Source organism: Choloepus didactylus, chromosome 24 (assembly GCF_015220235.1).
Source record: "Choloepus didactylus isolate mChoDid1 chromosome 24, mChoDid1.pri, whole genome shotgun sequence".
In the NCBI taxonomy this organism is placed as follows: domain Eukaryota; kingdom Metazoa; phylum Chordata; class Mammalia; order Pilosa; family Megalonychidae; genus Choloepus; species Choloepus didactylus.
In genome coordinates this window covers 17674535-17693633 of record NC_051330.1, presented here as the reverse complement: position 1 = coordinate 17693633, position 19099 = coordinate 17674535, and the positions used below count along the sequence as shown (strand labels likewise).

Sequence of the window (19099 nt, the reverse complement as noted above, 5' to 3'; positions counted from 1 at the left end):
AAAATACTGTTCTGTATGTGGTTAATGTTCTAAGATCTTAGAATATAAAATAAGAACACATTTTAGGGTATAAAATACCATGATTTTATATGATCATATGATGTTATGACAGATATGACTGGAAATAAAGTTCAGGTTCCTTCTGAGTTTTAAGAACAAAATTTCAACTCCCTATCACTTATTATTCCTTTCCCACACACAAGCAGGAAAAATGACAAAGCATTTTAAGATTACTCATGTTTTGACACACACAAATAATGCAGGCCTCTTTTAATGATTAATAGATTTTTTTATTAACACTCAAAACTCTACATCATTGTCATAGGAAAATAATTGTTTCTCTAATGACTAATTACACAAAAGGTATCCACGGCCTTATAAGATTTTTGGTGTATACTAGGATTGATGCATATCTTAAAGATGACATTAATTTGCTGGGATCATTAGGGCATGACTGATAATGAGAAACAGTAATTTATAAAGCATTCTCTGAAGAGCTTTCTCAAACAGTAATCTCCTTGAAATTAAAACAAGAAATAAAACTTATGTTTATAACCAGTTTTAACTATAAATAATAATACGCATCTCCTTTGAAATGTTATGGTTTTGATGTTACTTTTGTAAAGCTGCTCAACAGAAATTCAAAGCTCATTTTAAGACCATGAATTTGAGTGTTTGCATGTGCAATAAAGTTGTAATCTCTCAGCATCAAAGTTTATCACACAACAAACAAGCAACAGATTCTGTTTCAAAGACAGTGTTAGTTTTGCTTCCTTGTTTCTTTCCAGCACTGATCATTCTAAGGCTTCCTAAGGACGTCTAGGAGTGGAGCAGGGACTGCTGATTTGGTCACAAAAATCCCTCTTGGAGGAGCAGCACTTTTCCTTTATGGAAAAAACTGCTATTTTATTTTCTTCTGTTTCATTTCTATCATGAAAACAGGGCCAAACAGAATTATGGTCTCATTTTCTGCTGGATGATTAAAATCTTTAGTTTTTAAAATATCTTAGCTTTATTTGACATGGAGGAAAAACAAATATCTTAACTGAAGTGTGCTTCCCCCATTCTTTCCTCCATTTTAAATGTAAAGTCAAAGCAAAAATAGAGCCCCATGGAAATTTCAACAATGAATTTTTTTAGACTCTTAAAAAGATAAGTGGGAATCAAAAAGCTTTATGTAAATCAGTAGTCTCTGCATATATTTTTTAGCTCAGTAGAAACCACGATCCACAGACTACTTGTATACAAAAGCCATCTTTAGAAAAGGTCCCAGTTTTCTAAACTGTCTGTTTAGACAGAGTTTGCCACCTTGTTCATATAGGAAGCAGTAAACAGATGACTCCCATTTGAGCTTCCTGAAAGTCACTTCACTGTGATATATAATAGATGATGACCAGAATCTCCAAACTATTTTTCAATCCACAAGCACGCACACATACACAAACAGTTACCAATACTCTCATCACTTCTGACAATTCAGAAAGCCAAAAACTTTCCTAATTGAATGCTAAGAGAAAAGTACCTTGAATTTAAATTTTTTAAAACTTCAGTCTTCAATATTGAAACTGTTAAGTTACTCCATTTTTCCTCAGAAACAACAGAAAAATAAAATTTGGGGCATAAGTGAAAAATAAAAAAAATAAATTGGAAAACATCCTGTTACTAAAGAGGTTTAAGAAAAATCCTCCATAGAAAAATGTATAGAAATTATTCCAACTGAAGGGAAAACCTGTGTGCAGAGAGTTGCTCACTAAAGCATTTTCTGTAATAAATAATAATTGAGAACAAATGAAATATCCAGTAATAGGGCTCTAAGACAGATTAGGAAATGTTTAACTGAAAATATACAGCCGTTAAAAACTATTAGAACAATGATTAAACTATATGGGAAGATGCATGACAATGTTAAACTAAATACAAAAAGTGTCCCTGCTATATTTAAATAATCTCCAGGTCTATTTTCAAAAACTATACAGGAACATGATTTGACATGCTGTCTCACTATGTTATGGGTATATTTTTCCTTTATTGAAGAAACAAAACAGTAAGAAGTTTTTATTGTGGCTGTACATTAAGAAAAAGAAAAAAAAAAGGAGAATATTTGATCCTGGGGAAAGCACACATCAGGCCTTGTCCAGAGATCAATTTGCCTCTACCTGGGAAGGTAGTTAAGTTCTCTGAGCAGCAGCCCAGTTCCCTTGAGAGGGACGCTCATGAACTGGACCAAAAGAAGGGGGGGTGTTGGTGAGAGGAGGTGGCCACCCAGAAAAACTGGTTTAATCCCTGTCATTGATTTCATCACCACGGTCCTATTTTGTCCGTTTTGACACTTATATACAATAAATATATCTATGTTTGAAGACAAAATTTTACACTGAAGTCTTTATATTTCTGCCTTTAAAAAAATTCAAATGCATAACTGTTAATAAAGCAGATCTCAATTAGCAAAGTATGTTTTTTAAAAATGATAAAATAGTATTAACATGTGAACATCAATAATTAGAGACCAATGGGAGAGATCTACCAGAAATAATAATAATCAGAGTATTTTTGAACAGAAGTTGAATGTTTCCTTCGGGTTTAACAGTTAAACAACTGGGCAAAAGACTGGACTTCTTATAACTGCAATAAAACAGAATTATAAAGGCTTTCCTACAGGCTCCAGGAGTAAAGTGATGGGTATTTCTTATGGGTTTTATGATGAAAATTATAACCTTGTAGGCTATTCTAGTTCTCTAAAGAAAATGTTCATCAAAAGACTAAATCATACAAAGCACTCAATATTTTCTAACTGTTGCCCATTCAAACTTTTAAACATGAAACTGTAATACTGAATTGTTTGTGAAATATCTCAATAAGCAATATGTAGAAATGCTACAACAGAGAAGCTGATTAGAATGCTGCAGACTACACTGTTACAAAAACAGTGAGAAACAGCTTTACATACTCAGTGTAATGATTAACATTTCATTTCTTGCAAATTCATGTATCTTTCATTTACATTCTCCCAATTGATGACATTCCAAATAGCTTTTAGATAATCAGGTCTGACATTTTTATACTGAAGGTAATAAGCATGCTCCCATACATCAATTCCCAGCAGTGGAATAAGACCTGTCAGGAAGAAAGGAAAAAAATAAAGCAAAAACTATGAATTTCAACTTAAAAAGGTGCATAAGGTTGCATCTTCCCACTTTATACGTTAGTTTATCCTACATACCCAAAATTATTCTTTACAACATTCTTATTCATGTTTTTCAGTTTTTAAATATACAGAACCCTTGCCTAAGAATAAATATTCCCTATCAAATACATTTAAAGTTTATTCTTTGGAAGATACATGATAAATAATAAGAAATAAATGAAATAGACTTGGGAAAATCAATTAATTACAGTATTCTAGCAGCCATTCTTAAAATACCAACTGAGTCATCAAAGAGCCAATTCTCCTAGACTTCCTTTCTGGGGTCTTGGACCCTCAGCAAAGTTGTGTTATGTTTATGGGGATGACTGAGGGCCTCCCGAGCTTCTCTTCTAAAGGCCTTGAGCACTCATGGAGGGGTATGAAAACCCTGCTCTGTTCCCCAAGGCTAAATATAAAGCATTTACTAAAAATTAACAATAAGTTAACAAGGAACGGGGATTAAGAAGGAAAAGGAAACACTGTTTTCAGAAATTAAATAATGTAAATGAAGAACTTAGTTATAGCTATAAAACATTCATTTTAAAAACTCTCAAGCTAAATCATAGCTCTCCCTAGGAAAAAAATTCCCAACCAGCAAATCTTGATCAAATGATCTGGTGAGCTCCACCTGGAGCTTCCTAGCCAAATATTTTCTATACCCATAGGCAGAAGTCTGGAAACCTGAGTTCTAGTCCCAATGTTACCACAAAATCAAGTTATAAAGGGCAGTGCTCAGTAGATGGGGTGAAAGTCAAGTTCTCAAGTCAGAATGAACTGCTATTATTTTTCCTCCCTGTTGTTCTTTACCAAATTTCAGGTTTTCATTTTAGTGTACATAATTACCATACTAATTCTCTGCAGAATGAAGCAGGGTTTATGTTAAAACTATTTTATTGTTTATGTTAATAGTTTGTAAAACAATAAAATTATACATCTTTATTTTATAAAACGTCAAGGACTTTTAAAGCATTTTTGCTTACATAAGAGACTCTAGGTATCATCTGTTTAGATTTACTCAAATTCTTATATGCTCATGGTAAGCTGAAACACTGCTAGGTTTCTCTGGTTAAATTCCTTATAGTAAACCATCTCTCTTAATGAAATGCATAACAATTTTCAAATCTAACCTGTTGTTCCTTGCAATGGATCCTGATTAAAACAAGCAGCAATCTGCAAGCGTCCCTGTTCCTTGTTGAAGCCAAGCCAACCCCAACCTGAACCTTGAACGCCAACAGAGACAGCTGTCAACTTTTCCTTAAATTTAGCAAAGGAACCAAAGTCACGCTTGATGGCTTCCAGCAACTCCCCTATAAAAAAAAATTCAAAGATATCCACAGATGAACAGACTTCAACAGTTACAACATAATATTATATTACATATATTAAAATATTGTCACATGGCCCAAGATAGAACTAGAAAATATCATACAGAAGACATAATATAACCCAATGAGCCTATGTAATACCAGTGTTACTACTATCACCAGTATCATAAGGCTTCACAATTTTAATTAATGTTTCCATGAGCTGTTTATAACAATCTTCTATTATAAGCACAAATGATGGAATAAAGTGATACAAATAATACAAAATGTCAGGGCACCAAAACCTTCAGGTGCTAATGGGTGTATCTGATATTCTGGTAACTCACAAAAAGTATTAAAAATTACAGTCTGAAGACCTAACTCAGAAACTATAAACTCTTTCTTTGCATACTTATTTCCCCCTTGCATCATTACCTTAAGTGAAATTGTTTACTTCAGATGCACAAGATAAACTGCTTTATGTAACACTGACTAAAACAAACAGTAAAACCACAGAAACTTAACACACATGCAAGGAGCCAAGAAACAAGGGAGGAGAGCTAAAGTTACATCTCAAAATTGTCCTGGGGTAAGGAAAATAAGTAAGTGGTCTGGGATCCACAAACTACATGAGAAGTCAAGTGGACAACAGTAAATGAGACCATCCAGCTCTGCACTCCCCTTGTTACCTGGTTAAAAAAAAATCAGAACAAAACAATTTTCTGGGACAATTTTTTATCAGTTAAGAAAGAACAGCAAAAGACCCTATTATAAGCACTTTAACTTATGCAACTCCCAAAACAGCCCTGTTATCACCCCATGATACAGATGAAAAGTAAGGTCCAGAATGCTTAAGTATCTAAATCCAGGTTCTAAAGCTAGTAAGGAGAAAGGACATCTTTCTAAAAACTAAGTTTCTCAGACTTTCCCTAATTTGAAGTACAGTACATCTAAGCCCAAAGGTGACAATCTATGTGATATTAAGTGCCATGTGTATAAAATCTGATGGCCTCATTCTTTGAATGCATTGTCAATTCTTACTTACATCCCTTTGAAAGTTACAAGTTTGTTGCACTTCTTGCTATAAAAAAATGTGCCATTACTGATAGACACATCAGGGAGAATTAAGGAAACTTAAGAAAATCACCAATCATTCCTATTGTGCACAAAATGTAGAGGATGTTGCACTAACATACACCAACCTTTAGGTTCTCCACCACCATTAGGGCTCAGGTTAGTCCAGAAAATGGAATGATTGATATGGCCTCCACCATTGAACTTCAGTGCAGGCTGCAGAGCTATCTGAGTTGTAACATCACCTGAAATGTTAAAATACAAAGAAATTTTTTATATTCTTTTTCAACCATTCTATACACTAGTGTTTTTCTTTGTAAAATGTCAGACAAGTGGACCATTTTATCTATAACATCCCTATTGGTGCTGAAATTACACAATTTCTGGGTTCCTAAAAAGGAGAAGAAAAAAAAAAGACCCTACACAAATTATTTAACCCAGTGGATTTTTAATTCAATTAATAATGTGTTGAAAAACTAGTGAGAGGCTCAACAGGTGTTACAAAGGTAGTAGAAAATTCACTCCTGACCTCAACGGAGCTCAGGGTTTTCTCAGAAAAGATTTCAGCAGATGAGGCAATTAAGAGAATGACCAATGATAGAAAAAAAGAGGAATGCTAAAATGTATGGCTCAATATATAGAATATACAGAAAATTTTCAGCTCTCATATTCAAGAACAGACAACTACTCATTGGGAAATATTTAAATGTTACATGAAAAAGAAACTGAACACATTCAAAACTGAACTGTTTTTTTCCTTCCAAATTCACTTCTCCTATGGTCTTCACCAGCTCAGTAAATGTCACCTGTTCTTCAGGGCACTCTTGATTCCTGGAGGTCATTCTGACTCCTCCTCTCACACCCCACATCCAATCCTTCAGCAAAGCCAGCTTCCCTCTGAAACAGACTGTCATCCAGTCACACCTTCCTGTCTCTGCTCCGGGCTAGAACCCTGGCATCTCCCACCTGCATTACTGCCACTGTCTCCTCACTGGTCCCTGCTTCCACATTTGCCCCTCTATGGTCTAGTCCCAACACAGCAGCCAGTAGGAGGAACATCATCCGACTCTCTGCAGCCACTCTGACTGCATTCCTGCCCTGCACTCACCCAGCCCAGCCGTCACATTGGCCTCCTGGCACTGACATGAGAAACTAAGGATGCTCATAGCTCCGGGCTTTGTCCTTCTACCGCTGCCTTTGCTTGAGATGTTCTTCCCCGACAGTCTCATGGTTCATTCCTTCATTCTTCCTTCTAGACTGTACTTTGCTCTTTTCTACACCTATTGTGAGAATGAAGGCCATTCTCAGCTACCAGACTGCCACCATTCCAGACAGTGTCCACCATCAAGCTGAAGGGAAGCACAGTTATTGTGAAGGGCCCTAGAGGAACCCTATGGAGGGACGTCAATCACATCAATGTAGAACTCGGTCTCCTTGAGAAGAAAAAGATGGACAAACATGGGGAAATTGAAAGGAACTGGCTACAGGTCGCACTTCATGTATACGACATGATCGAGGGTGTTAGGCTGAGCTTCCCTGACAAGATGAAGTCGGTGTATGCTCACTTCCCCATCAACATCGTTATTCAGGAGTGGGTCTCTTGTTGGACTCTGAAATGTCTTGGGTAAAAAATATAACGGCAGGGTTTGGATAGGGCCAGGTGTTGCTAGTTCAGCATCTCAAGCAGAGAAAGATGACTTAATTCTTGAAGGAAATGACATTGAACGTGTTATCAAATTCAGCTGTTTTGATTCAGCAAGCCACAATAATTAGAAACAAAGAGATCAGAAAATCTGGGAATGGTATCTACATCTCTGGAAAAGGAACAGTTCAACAGGCTGGTGAATAAGATCTGAGTTGTCTAGCAATGGAAACAACAAGATGCCAGATTTATTTGTGATATTTTAAAGATCCAGTAAAATTCATCTGCTTAAAAAAAGAAAAATAAAGAGACTGTACTGAAAGGTCAATTTATCAGTGAGGCCTTCCCTGACCATGCCATATAAATTAGCAACTCCCCACCACTCCCACACTAGATCCCTTACCCTACTTTATTTTTCTCATTAGAACTCATAACCATCTAGCATACTACAAATTTACTTATTTATCTGTATCCTTGGTAGAATGTAAGCTCCAAAGAGTCAAGACTTCTGTTTGCTGCTGTATCAATACTGCCTTGTACATAACAGGCACTCAATAAAGATAAAGATTGAATACAGTTTCCAGGAAAAAAATACAACAATCCTCTGGTCTCTGTAATAAAAATTAAAATAATAATAGTAATAATAAGGAATTTATGATGTTTGAAATATCTGAATGTATCTCATACCACTGGGAAAGTAAACTGAAACCAAAATGATGTTTTTCTATCTTGCCAAACAAATAGGTGAAATAAAACATTTCTCTTCTATGCCATCAAGAAGCTACAGATTGAGTGAAGTATTAGGAAAAATGAAAATTCTCTTGTTCAGTAAACACTGAGTACTTATTATTCACAAGATATCAAGAGAGGCAAAATGAAGGACACAAAGAACAGGTAGCCAGAAACTCTCCCCTCAGGAAGCTTACATACTAAGAAAATTTTCCACTTCTATTCTGAAAGCATACATTAAGAACACATGTAAGAAATGCTGCTTTCTGAAGCAACAAAGCCAAACCTCCTAACATTTAGCAATTTAGAAAGAAAAGACCAACTGACAATCTGAATACACAGATAATCTTTTGGGCTGTTTTTTTTTTTAATAGAAGCCAACATTTTTTTCTATGTTTACGAAATATTGTTCTTACTGATCAGTGTTTCCCTATTTTCCTGGAAAGCCACCCCAAAAATAAACATAGTTTTCTCTTGGTTATTTTAACAAATCAATAACTAAGCTTTTCTAATGAAAAGAAAGATCCCTTTTAGAAAATAAGTTAACAATCTCAAAGTTTAATTAATCATTTAAAAATTTTAATAGACATTTGGCGGCTTAATATGTTTTTAAGAACAGTTTTCTGAAGTTGTCTAATTTCACTTCAATTTCTTTTTCCTCTGTTAACTGAAAATTACTTTTTAAACGTGTTTATGTTATTCAGGAACATGTGATATACTATGGATGGTGATATTTTATTTATACTCTCTTTCCAAAACTTTCAAAATTTTTATTATAATTTTCTAAATTACAACAACTCTACAGTCACAGAAGACTACAGCCCAATATCTCTTATGAATATAGGTTCAAAAATCCTCAAAAAATTCTTGCAAAACAAATGCAACTGCATATTATATTATGACCAACTGATTTTTTTTGCTTTTTATTTTTTATTTTTTTATTTTTTAATTAAATTCAGCTTTATTGAAATATATTCATAGACCATAAAATCATCCATGGTGTACAATCAACTGTTCACAGTACCATCATACTGTTATGCATTCATCACCCAAATCTATTTTTTAACATTTTCCTTACATCAGAATCAGAATAAAAAATAAAAGTGAAAAAAGAACACCCAAAACATCCCCCCCATCCCACCCTATTTTTCATTTAGTTTTTGTCCCCATTTTATTACTCATCCATCCATACACTAGATAAAGGGGGTGTGATCCACAAGGTCTTCACAATCACACTGTCACCCCTTGTAATCTACATTATTATATAATTGTCTTCAGGAGTCCAGACTGCTGGGTTAGAGTTTGGTAGTTTCAGGTATTTACTTCTAGCTATTCCAATACATTAAAAAAGTAATGGACGGTGGTAATGATAGAGCAACATTATGAATGCAATTAACAGCACAGAAATACATACATACGAATACGATTAAAAAGGGAAATGGTAGATTGTATATATGGTAACAGAATTAAAAAAAAAAAATCCATGGAATCTACCCCATTCAGCAACTGTTAAAAAAGACGAAAAATAGATCAGACTTCAATTAGAGATATGAATGAAGGGACTTGGTTAGGCCTAAGGTGAATTAGACTAAAGGATAAAGGAAGATATTTACTGTGTTTTAAAACTTCAACTTCTGTGTGAGACCAAAGGAAGAGATGTTTATTTGGTACAGAATCTATATTATCTGTAGTACGCAATATAATTTAACTTGTATAGTCAGTTTATTCAAACACCACAGCTACATGGAACCTTGAATAAGAAGTGAGATCTGGTTGGTTTGTACAGGTTAGCGTGAAGCCCCGATACATCCCAGAGTAACTTAGACAGAGAATAAAAAGTATCTGCAAAGCCCCCTTGAGGGACTGGGGGAGAATGTGGAAATATTAAACTTCCTCACCTGGGGAATTACTGATACTCTTGCAAGCAATAAGGGCACCCTGTTTAGTAGGCGGAGCCCTTGATCTTGGGGCTTGCCCTTATGAAGTTTCTTACTGCAAAAGACAGGCTAAGCCTACTTATAATTGTACCTAAGAGTCACCCCCAGAGAACCTCTTTTGTTACTCAGATGTGGCCTCTCTCTCTAAGCCAACTCAGCAGATGGACTTGCTGCCTTCCCCCCTACGTGGGACATGATTCCCAGGGATGTAAATCTCCCTGGCAACATGGGATGTGACTCCCGGGGATGAGCCTGGACCCAGCAGCGTAGGATCTGGAAAGGCTTCTGGACCAAAAGGAGGAAGAGAAATGAAACAAGATAAAGTTTCAGTGGCTGAGAGATTTCAAATGGAGTTGAGGTCATTCTGGAGGTTATTTTTATACATTATATAAACAACCCTTTTTAGTTCTTAGTGTATTAGAATAGCTAGAAGCAAACACCTGAAACTGCTGAACTGCAATCCAGTATCCTTGATTTTTGAAGACAATCGTGTAACTATATAGCTTATATGAGGTGACCACATGATTGGGAGAACCTTGTGGCTCACACTCCCTTTATCCAGTTTTATGGACAGATGAGTAGAAAAATGAGGACAAAAAGTAAATGTATAATGGGGGGGAGGAGAGGTATGGGATGTTTTGGGTGTTCTTTTTTACTTTTATTTTTATCTTTATTCTGATTTTTATTTTTATCTTTTGGAGTAACGAAAATGTTCAAAAATGGATTCTGGTGATGAATGCACAACTATATGATGATACTGTGAACAACTCATTGTTCATTTTGGATGATTGTATGGTATGTGAATATATCTCAATAAACTTGCATTGGAAAAAAAAATCCATGGACTCATACTACCCAGAAAGAGTGAACCCTAAGTAAAACCATGTACTTTAATTAAATAGAACAATTATATAAAAATGAGCTATCATCAATTGTAACAAATGTTCCACACCAATGCAGGGTGGTGGTGGTAGGGTGCTATATGGGAATCCTGTTATTTTATGCATGATTGTTCTGTAAACCCACAACTTCTCTAACAAAAAGGAAAAATAATCTCCCCCTTCCCTGAAAAAAAGCTCTGCAGGTACTTATTAACATATGAGTAATAAAGTATAATAACACAAAGTTCTTTTTCGAGTAGCTTTCATTAAGCAAGTACAATGCTGACTCCACAAGAAAAGGACTGAAATTAAGCTGTTTTTAAAATATTAAGGACAAAAGTTCATGATATCAGATGTTGCCATGCAGGAAACACTTTCACAACTGCGGCATTCCCAGCCCTCCTATGATTAGCACTTCCTTCACCCATTTATTATTGCCAAAATCAAGGAACCTTTCCCATATGTCCTCTGACTGTCACAAGTAAATCTTCCAGAATGTCGTAACCTCCTCTTGTTTTTGTTTCACTTTTTATTCTAACACAAGCAGGGTGAAATAACAGATTTTTCCACTAGATGCCACAAGCCAACAAGATGTCCCTGTCTAAATATTACTCAATACATTTTGCAAGCCTGAAATCCAATAAAAAAATGTTAAACAGATTTTTAACTCTGTGGTTTATCTAACTATATATAGTCTGGAAACACGACTGTTATAATTCCTTGTACAAACCACTGATCAACACAATACTATTTTGTATAGAGATATTATAACACAGTATTCTCAAACAACTCCAGACACACAAATGTAAGAATTCCACATGCATGGTTTTGTCAACTGAGCTCTGGGGGAAAAAATCCCTATTATATTTTAATTGAATTATAAATGTTAATGAATAGATACAAGCCTGTTCCCAGTTTCCTCATGAATTCTGACACTCAACTTGATTCCAGGAAAGGATCTGAACTGTTCCAGTTAGGAAACTGCTTTTTGGAAATGCACATCATTATGCTAACTCCTCTCTCTTCCTCCCCCACAGAATGGAAAACAAGTGGGCTACAAAGTTTTGCAGTGGAGGAAGCAGTTGAGGACATATAGAAAGCACAGGTGCTGTGGAATCTCCAAGTCCTAGACTGAACTCCCAATCACATCAATTCTGGACAATGACAATGAACGCAGTTCCTATCTCAAAGCAGACAGTCCTCCACTATCAGTATGACCACTGCCTGATTCTGTTGGCTCAACAATGATAATGAACTTGCAAAAAGGAGGCAGTAAGGTTGTCAATCTCCTCCCAGCTGTTGCCCAGACAACTATGGTTCAGAAAGACAAGCTTTGGTAGTAGTCAACAAAGCCCCATTCCCACTTCTATCAGGATTGGTGGAGAAAGCTGATTTCTGAGGCCAATGACACACAATGCACTTGTGTCCCAAACCGTGCCTGGATCACAAGTGGAAAGGTATTTACTCCCAGCCCTCCTGCAAAAGGCTGGCAGAACTCCAAAGGGACCAAACATTTCCCAAATGCACATAAGAACTAATTTCAACTGCTAAAATACAAAAATGAGTTACAGATTAGAGCTTTCTTAAAAACTCTACAACTCAACAATGCTAGCAATCCATGTAACAAAATTGGAACTTTTACACTCAGTAAAATTTATAAAGTTAAGTTCATTTATGGGATTCTCAGTTTCCTGAAGCCATAAAAGAAGTTTATACAAATCAATCAAGACACTAATTCTATAAGGAGATATGGCATAAAAAAAGAGAGCTTTTCATGCTTGAAAAACTAAGAACAGGGAAAAACATGAAGTAGATCCACCACAATACAGAGGCATGTCTTCACGGACACACCCCTCATTGCCACATTTGGTCAGATTCTCAATCTGTTCAGCAGAAGCCCACATACCCTTTGCCAGTGCCTCTTTATACTTCTCCTCGGTAGTATTCAAGTTATTCACATACGCAGCGTGGTGTTTGCTGTGGTGCAGCTCCATGATCTGCGCGTTGATGTGGGGTTCCAGAGCGCCATAATCATAAGGCAAATCGGGAAGGCTGTGCTTCTGTCTGTAACCCAAAATTCCCAAAGCTGGTACCAGCTTCCTGCTCTTGCTGGAAAGACAACAAAAAATTTTTTTAATTAAATACCGACAGATTTCACTGGACACGAGTTTCCTTCCAAGCACGTGCCCGCCAGCGTGGACGAAGTTGTACAAGGACCAATGCACTTGTCCTGTACAAACCCGTTCACTCTCTCTCTCTCTCTGGCCACGCTTTTGGAAATATTAAAACGTTTGTTTTCCATTAAACAAATTTCAGTGTCCTGAACCTCCGTGTGCTTTGGCGACTGGACGCATCCCACAAGGATCGTGTATTCCCCGTCAGAGCGCAACGCGCGGCGAGGTAAAGGGGATCTCCTCGGGGCCCTGGTCGCGCAGACCACGCCGTTCCGGGGCGAAAGAATCCGAAAACAGCGCTCCACGCTCTGCCCCGCCGACTCGAGATGCCCTTGAACCTGCCCAGCCCGGCGCGCGAGAGAGGGACTGCAGGGGACTGCGCGCGGGCCGAGGCCACCACCTGCTCCGCAGGAGGAAAAGGCCCCGTGCCAAGCGCACCTGCCGGACCAGCCCCCGGGCCCCTCTGCCTGTGGGGGCCCGTGACCGCGTCCCCGGCGGGCGCCTCTCACCTGCACGCCACCCGGGACAGCATGACGCGAGAGCCCAGACTACCCTGGCAGTTTCTGCACAGAACAGGCGGTGAAGCCGAGTGCGAGCGGGGACGCCGGCCTCGCGGATATCACCACAAGGGCGGCCTCCACCGCCCCTCAGAAGCTCCGCCCCCCGCGCCCGCCGCTCCCAACCGTGGAGGGGAGGACGCCGAGAGTCCCAGGGGTCTGCGCCGCCTGCGCTAGACCGCACGCCCCGGGGCAAGAGGGATTGAGGACAAATATAACCGCTTCCCTGTGGGCTCCGGAAAACTGCAGTGAACATTCGCTGGGAGTCTAAAGTGTATCGCCAAAGAGCTGTTGTCCCCCCTGCCTTTGCCAGTTGGTACGGCCCGCGTCCCGGCGGCCCCTGTCGGGGGGCGTGTAGGCTCCAGGCCGCCGTGCGCGTCACCAGCTCCGCCCCTCCTGCGAGTGGGCACCGCAGCTGCACGGGGAAGGTCGTTTCTACTGTCCCTGAATCGCTTTCGTGCCTTGTGTCAGGACGCGAGCTGCGGACAGGTCCTCGAGAAGGCAGGTCCCCGCACAGCGGGTTGGCTGAGGGCGTAGGGCCAGTTCGTCTTTCACCAGATTTTGGTCTCCACACCAGTGCCCCAAATGACCTTTCTTGGCTAAAGTAAACTGACCTTGGGACCGCTCCAGGCCGACTTTATCCCCAGCAGTTGCCTGATACTCGTGATACTCGTGTTCTTGAATACATACCCTGTGCCAAGGACTGTACTTACGTTTATCTTATTTTACCCCTAGGGTTGGTGCTTGTAACTCCAGTTAACAGTTAATAAAAGTCTCAATGAGGTTAAGCAACCTGGTCACGCAGATAGTAAGTAAGAGAGAGAACTCTGTAAGAAAGGAAGAGTAAGAGAACCCAAAGTTCATTCTTTCTTGGCTAGTAAACCCTGTCAAGTTTTGTGTTTGCTTACAGTGATTTCTATGAACCAGTTGCTCCAGAGAATATACAAGTACAACAGAGGATTCTAATAAACTGTAAGCATCAAATGCTTTCTCAACAGTTAAAAATAAAAAGGGTTACTATTGAAATGTGTGAATCCTTCCAGTGTGCAGAATTTAGGAGAGCTTTACATTGTAAATGACATGAGCTGGGCCATTATTGAACAGAATAATATAAAAGGAACTATATAGTAGATTCTCCATAAAGTCTTGGGATTACTCTCTTCCACCCCCTTTGGAACCCTCCCAAGGATGACTAGGCTTTGGGTAAGTGCAATAGGAAGACTGGCATACAGGCAGAGAAGAACCACATGAACATGGTTTCACCACAGGAAGGGCTGTGTCAGGAGAATGTGAGTAAGAGCACTTGTTGGGGTGAAGAAGGACATTCTGGTTGGGATCAGTTTACAGTCCTTAAAACTCAGAAAAAAAAAGCATGAGCTTGATATGGTTGGTAAAAGGAAGTTGAGACACTGCTCAGGAGAGGCAGGTGGAAAGTGTTTCAAGCAAGAAGTCTGGCATTGATTTGAGGGGCAGGCTAGTTAGGAAGGTGTTGCAATAATCCCAGCATGAGGTACTAAGGGCCAGTTTTAGGGTACTGGAAGAAAATGGCATTTTGAATGATAAAACAACAGGATTCACAGATGGATCAGTCACTAATGAAAGGGTGTGATCTAGTGACAACAAAGTGTCACTGTTAAGGACCTTTGGTCATTTGCCCCTTAGATCGCATTTCCTTATTAGTCTTAGTGTAGACCCAGCCTCCTGGAGCTTTCCTTGGCACCAGCCCACGTAACTGACTCTGCCACCCTAACCTATGAACAGAGTCAGAGTTGCAAGGAACAAACCTGTAAGAAGAGAACAGAATGCAGCAATGTTGAAGAGACGGGTTGTCCTGTATTTAAAGTCCAGCAAATCCCTCCATAGCTATGCAACATCCTGTCCCCTTTAGAGGAATGAACAACCTACCATCAGCATTACTCCAGGTAAAACACAGCATGGCCATTGTATTCTGTGCAAACAGTGGGGGAAATCTGCCATTATACCGCAAAATTCCAGTTTGTATCCCAAGATTGGTCATGGTGTGAGATTGGTTTTGTGGGCACAGTTCTAAGAATGACTGTCAAGATCTACCCAAGATGGATCAACCTAAATTACTTAGGACAGTGACCAGGCATAAGAATCTCGAGCTGGCAACATCTTCTGGCCAGCATAATCCAGGGATCAGGTCTGAGGAAGCAGAAAATGTGTGCAGGAGGTATGGCCTCAAGTATCACCGAGTTTCATGCCAGAAGGTAGTCCACTGGGGAAAGTATGGACATAGGACACTAGTAGGAACTTATGTCCCATCTTAGGCATGTCCCAGGCCACTACCCATCCCATCTCCCATCATCCTAAGCTAGTGCAAGCTTATATCTGCACTGGCCTTTTGGGTGGAAATTGGACACAGTAGTGTAAAACAAACCTGTAAATAAGTGTTTTCACCCTAAAGATATTAATTTAGTTTAAGGAACTGGCCAGCTATTTGTTGGTACAAGATGTTCTTGTTAATTATTAAAGAAGTCTAACCAGTTACTCTTGTGTTGGGTTTGAAGAGTGTACTGTTAGTGATATACAAACAGGAGGCTCTCTTTGGTCTCCATACTGTCTTAGTCCTAGTGCTGTTGTAGCAAAGTCCCACCAACTGGATGGCTTAAAACAACAGAAATGTATTGACTCACGGTTCTGGAGCCAGAAGCCTCTTCCTAACTGCTGGTGATTTGCTGGCAATCCTTCAGTCTCTGTTTTGATCATATATAATATTCTCCCCTGGGTCTGTCCCTCTATGTCCCTTTCTCCCCTTCCGTGCTGGTTTGCATCTGTTATGTACCCCCAGAAAAGCCATGTCCTCTTAATCCGATCTTGTGGGAGCAGACCTATTGTTGGGTGGGACCTTATGATTAGGTTTCCATGGAGGTGTAACCCAGCTCATTCAAGATGGGTCTTAATCCCCTTGCTGGAGTCCTCTATGAGAGGATAAAAGACGAAATTGAGAGAGCTCAGAGAAGCTAAGAGAGAGAAAAACACTGATAAAAGCACGGAGACATTTTGGAGAAAGCCATTTTGAAACCAGAACCCAGGAGAAGAAGAACCAGCAGACGTCGCCATGTGCCTTCCCATATGACAGAGGAGCCCCGGATGCCATCGGCCTTTCCCCAGAGAAAGTATCTACCTCTTGATGCCTTAATTTGGACATTTTCATGCCCTTGGAACTGTAAATTTGCAACCTAATAAATCCCCATTGAAAAAGCCAACCTATTTCTGGTATATTGCATTCTGGCAGCTTAGCAAACCAAAACACCTTAAAAGGACACCAGTCTCATGGCATTAGGGCCCATCCTAATTCAGTTTGGTCTCATTTTAACTAATCACAATTTCAAAGATCCTATTTCCAAATAACGCCACATCATAGGACCAGGGGTTAAGACTTAAACACTTCTTTTGGGGAGGCACCATTTAATCCATAACAATGACCCTGAACATCCCAATCCCTCCTGAGCAGAAATCTTAGTTTATTCCCAGACCAGTTTAAAACTTAGTCTGCTTCATGACTTCTATAATCTCATCTGGTTTTCAAAATTTTAGCCACTGTTTAGTTTATAATGACAATCACAGGACCTCCTTCAACCTGGGACTTCCCCCTGCACACCCATCCCCTTTCCTTCAGAGGCCTTGCTGGCACCCACCTTCATTTATGAGGGGTGGCCCTTCTCTGCTGCCTCCTGCTCTGGTGTCCTTTGGCCCCAGGTACAAGTGACACCAGCTCCAGCGAGAGTCAGGGGCTGAGAGTGAAGAGGTGTTTATTGTCTTGGTCTGGTTCAATTTAACTTCTGTGGCCCTGACATCACTGGGAGTTTTTGTCCAGGTGGCATGTTTGGTGTTTTCTTGGGCAGCATCAGCTTCACCCCGATCAGTTCTCTGTCATATAGACCCTCACACTCCTGCCGAGGCAGTAGCCATGCCTGTTGGTCCCCACCTGCCCCTTTTTTGGGTGAACGTGCCTTTGATCAGTCATGCAGACACCAGGAAAGCATAGGGCATGCTTCCTCTCGCAAAGTCATGGTAAGCCTGGGGTCCTCAGCAGTGCCACTTGAGAGCCAGTCACTTGAGAGACAGGGAACTGGAATGGAGGCATCCCCAAGCTTTACTTCCTAGGCATCTGACACCTTACTCCCTTTAAGATGAGGCGCCCCCCCCCCACCTTCAGAAACGCCCTCATGAAAAGTAGGTCACAGTTTCCAAGTTTACTTCTGATGTCCACTGTAAATAGGTTCCATGACCTTCTTTCTCCAAGTGCATGGAGGGGGCTGACAAACATGGGAAAGGATCAAACCCAACACTCTTGCAAAGCCTAAAACATCTCTTATTTCTCCCTCAGTTTTCTTCACCTATATTTCCTGATGGAGAAACCTTCCAAAATAGTGTATCCAGTTTCCGGAACATGAACTTCTCCACCTTTGACCTAGGCTTTGGGAAATTTGGTAACGTTGCTTTTAGTAGCAGCTGAGTTGAAGTTAGGGCAGGGAAGAGAAAGTGTATGGATTGATACTTTAATTTTAATGTATTATTGTGAAACAACCAAGCATCAGCTCTCCTCTGGGTGCTAAGCACTGTCATGAGTTGGATGTGGAACATATCATCCCGACCCTCAGGACCCATCCTTATCATGCTGGGGAGAGATTGCCCAGGAAGGATAGTAGCATCTAGGAGTGACGGGAGCACTAAGCTAACAAGAAGAACTGAGGTTACACCATGACTGGAGTCTGGGGTCAGAGGCCAAAGCCATAGAGCAGGGTTTCTCAACCTCAGCATTATTGACATTTAGGACCAGATAATTCTTTGTTGTGATAAACATTATAGAATGTTTATCCACATCCCTGCTTCTACCCACTGGATACCAGTAGCACTCACCCACCCCCAGTTGTGATAATCAAAAATGTCTCCAGAAACTACCAAATGTCCACTGGGGTACAAAATCACCCCTGATTGAGAACTGCTGTCATAGAGGTAAAACTATTGTAAATACCTCAACTCAAGTGAGTTAATCAGCAAAGGGTGCCCATGCCCAACCATGGAAGGCAAAGTTGAGGGGTAAGATCATAGGCCACAAAGGGTTCAGAGTTGGATCAGAGATATTTAGGCTCCATCCTAAGGTGTTGGGGTGGGTGACATACGGCCACAACTTGCTTACCGTATTTGACAATACCCCAGCCCCTATGTTCAAGTCTTGTCTGTCTCGAAGCAGTCATGGCTGAAGCTTGGTTGGATGGACTTATGATTATTAGGAAGAGAAGTAACCTCTAGGGAAGAAGAAACAAATTCTTAGGATCTGTTATGAAGAAATAATAGTTGGTGAAAATCCATAAATTAGAGCAAAGCTAGACTGAATGATGACAACAACCCTGCAAAGAATTTGTGTATCTGCAAGAAAAGAAAAAAAAAATGTGTCCTCTGCATCCGCAAGTTTCTGTATCAAACAGATAAGTGCACTCAGCAGTCCCACTCCTAGGTACATACCGAAGAATTGAAAACAAAGACTCAAACAGATACTTGTACGCCAGTGTACATAGCGACATTATTAACAGTAGCCAAAAGGTGTTAACAACTCGAGTGTCCATAAACTAAAGGATAAGCAATATGT

At 39.7% G+C, this 19099-nt stretch overlaps 1 protein-coding gene across 1 annotated transcript; it reads right to left on the bottom strand.

Moving 5' to 3' along the window:
- Nucleotides 1–268: 268 nt before the first annotated feature.
- On the bottom strand, nucleotides 269–13566 carry SOD2 (superoxide dismutase 2). The gene is made up of 5 exons (XM_037817777.1): nucleotides 13435–13566; nucleotides 12658–12860; nucleotides 5691–5807; nucleotides 4312–4491; nucleotides 269–3114 (listed from the first exon to the last, which is right to left on the bottom strand). Exons 1-5 carry the CDS (start codon nucleotides 13455–13457, stop codon nucleotides 2960–2962), a joined length of 678 nt encoding a protein of 225 aa, XP_037673705.1. The 5' UTR covers nucleotides 13458–13566; the 3' UTR covers nucleotides 269–2959.
- Nucleotides 13567–19099: the final 5533 nt, after the last annotated feature.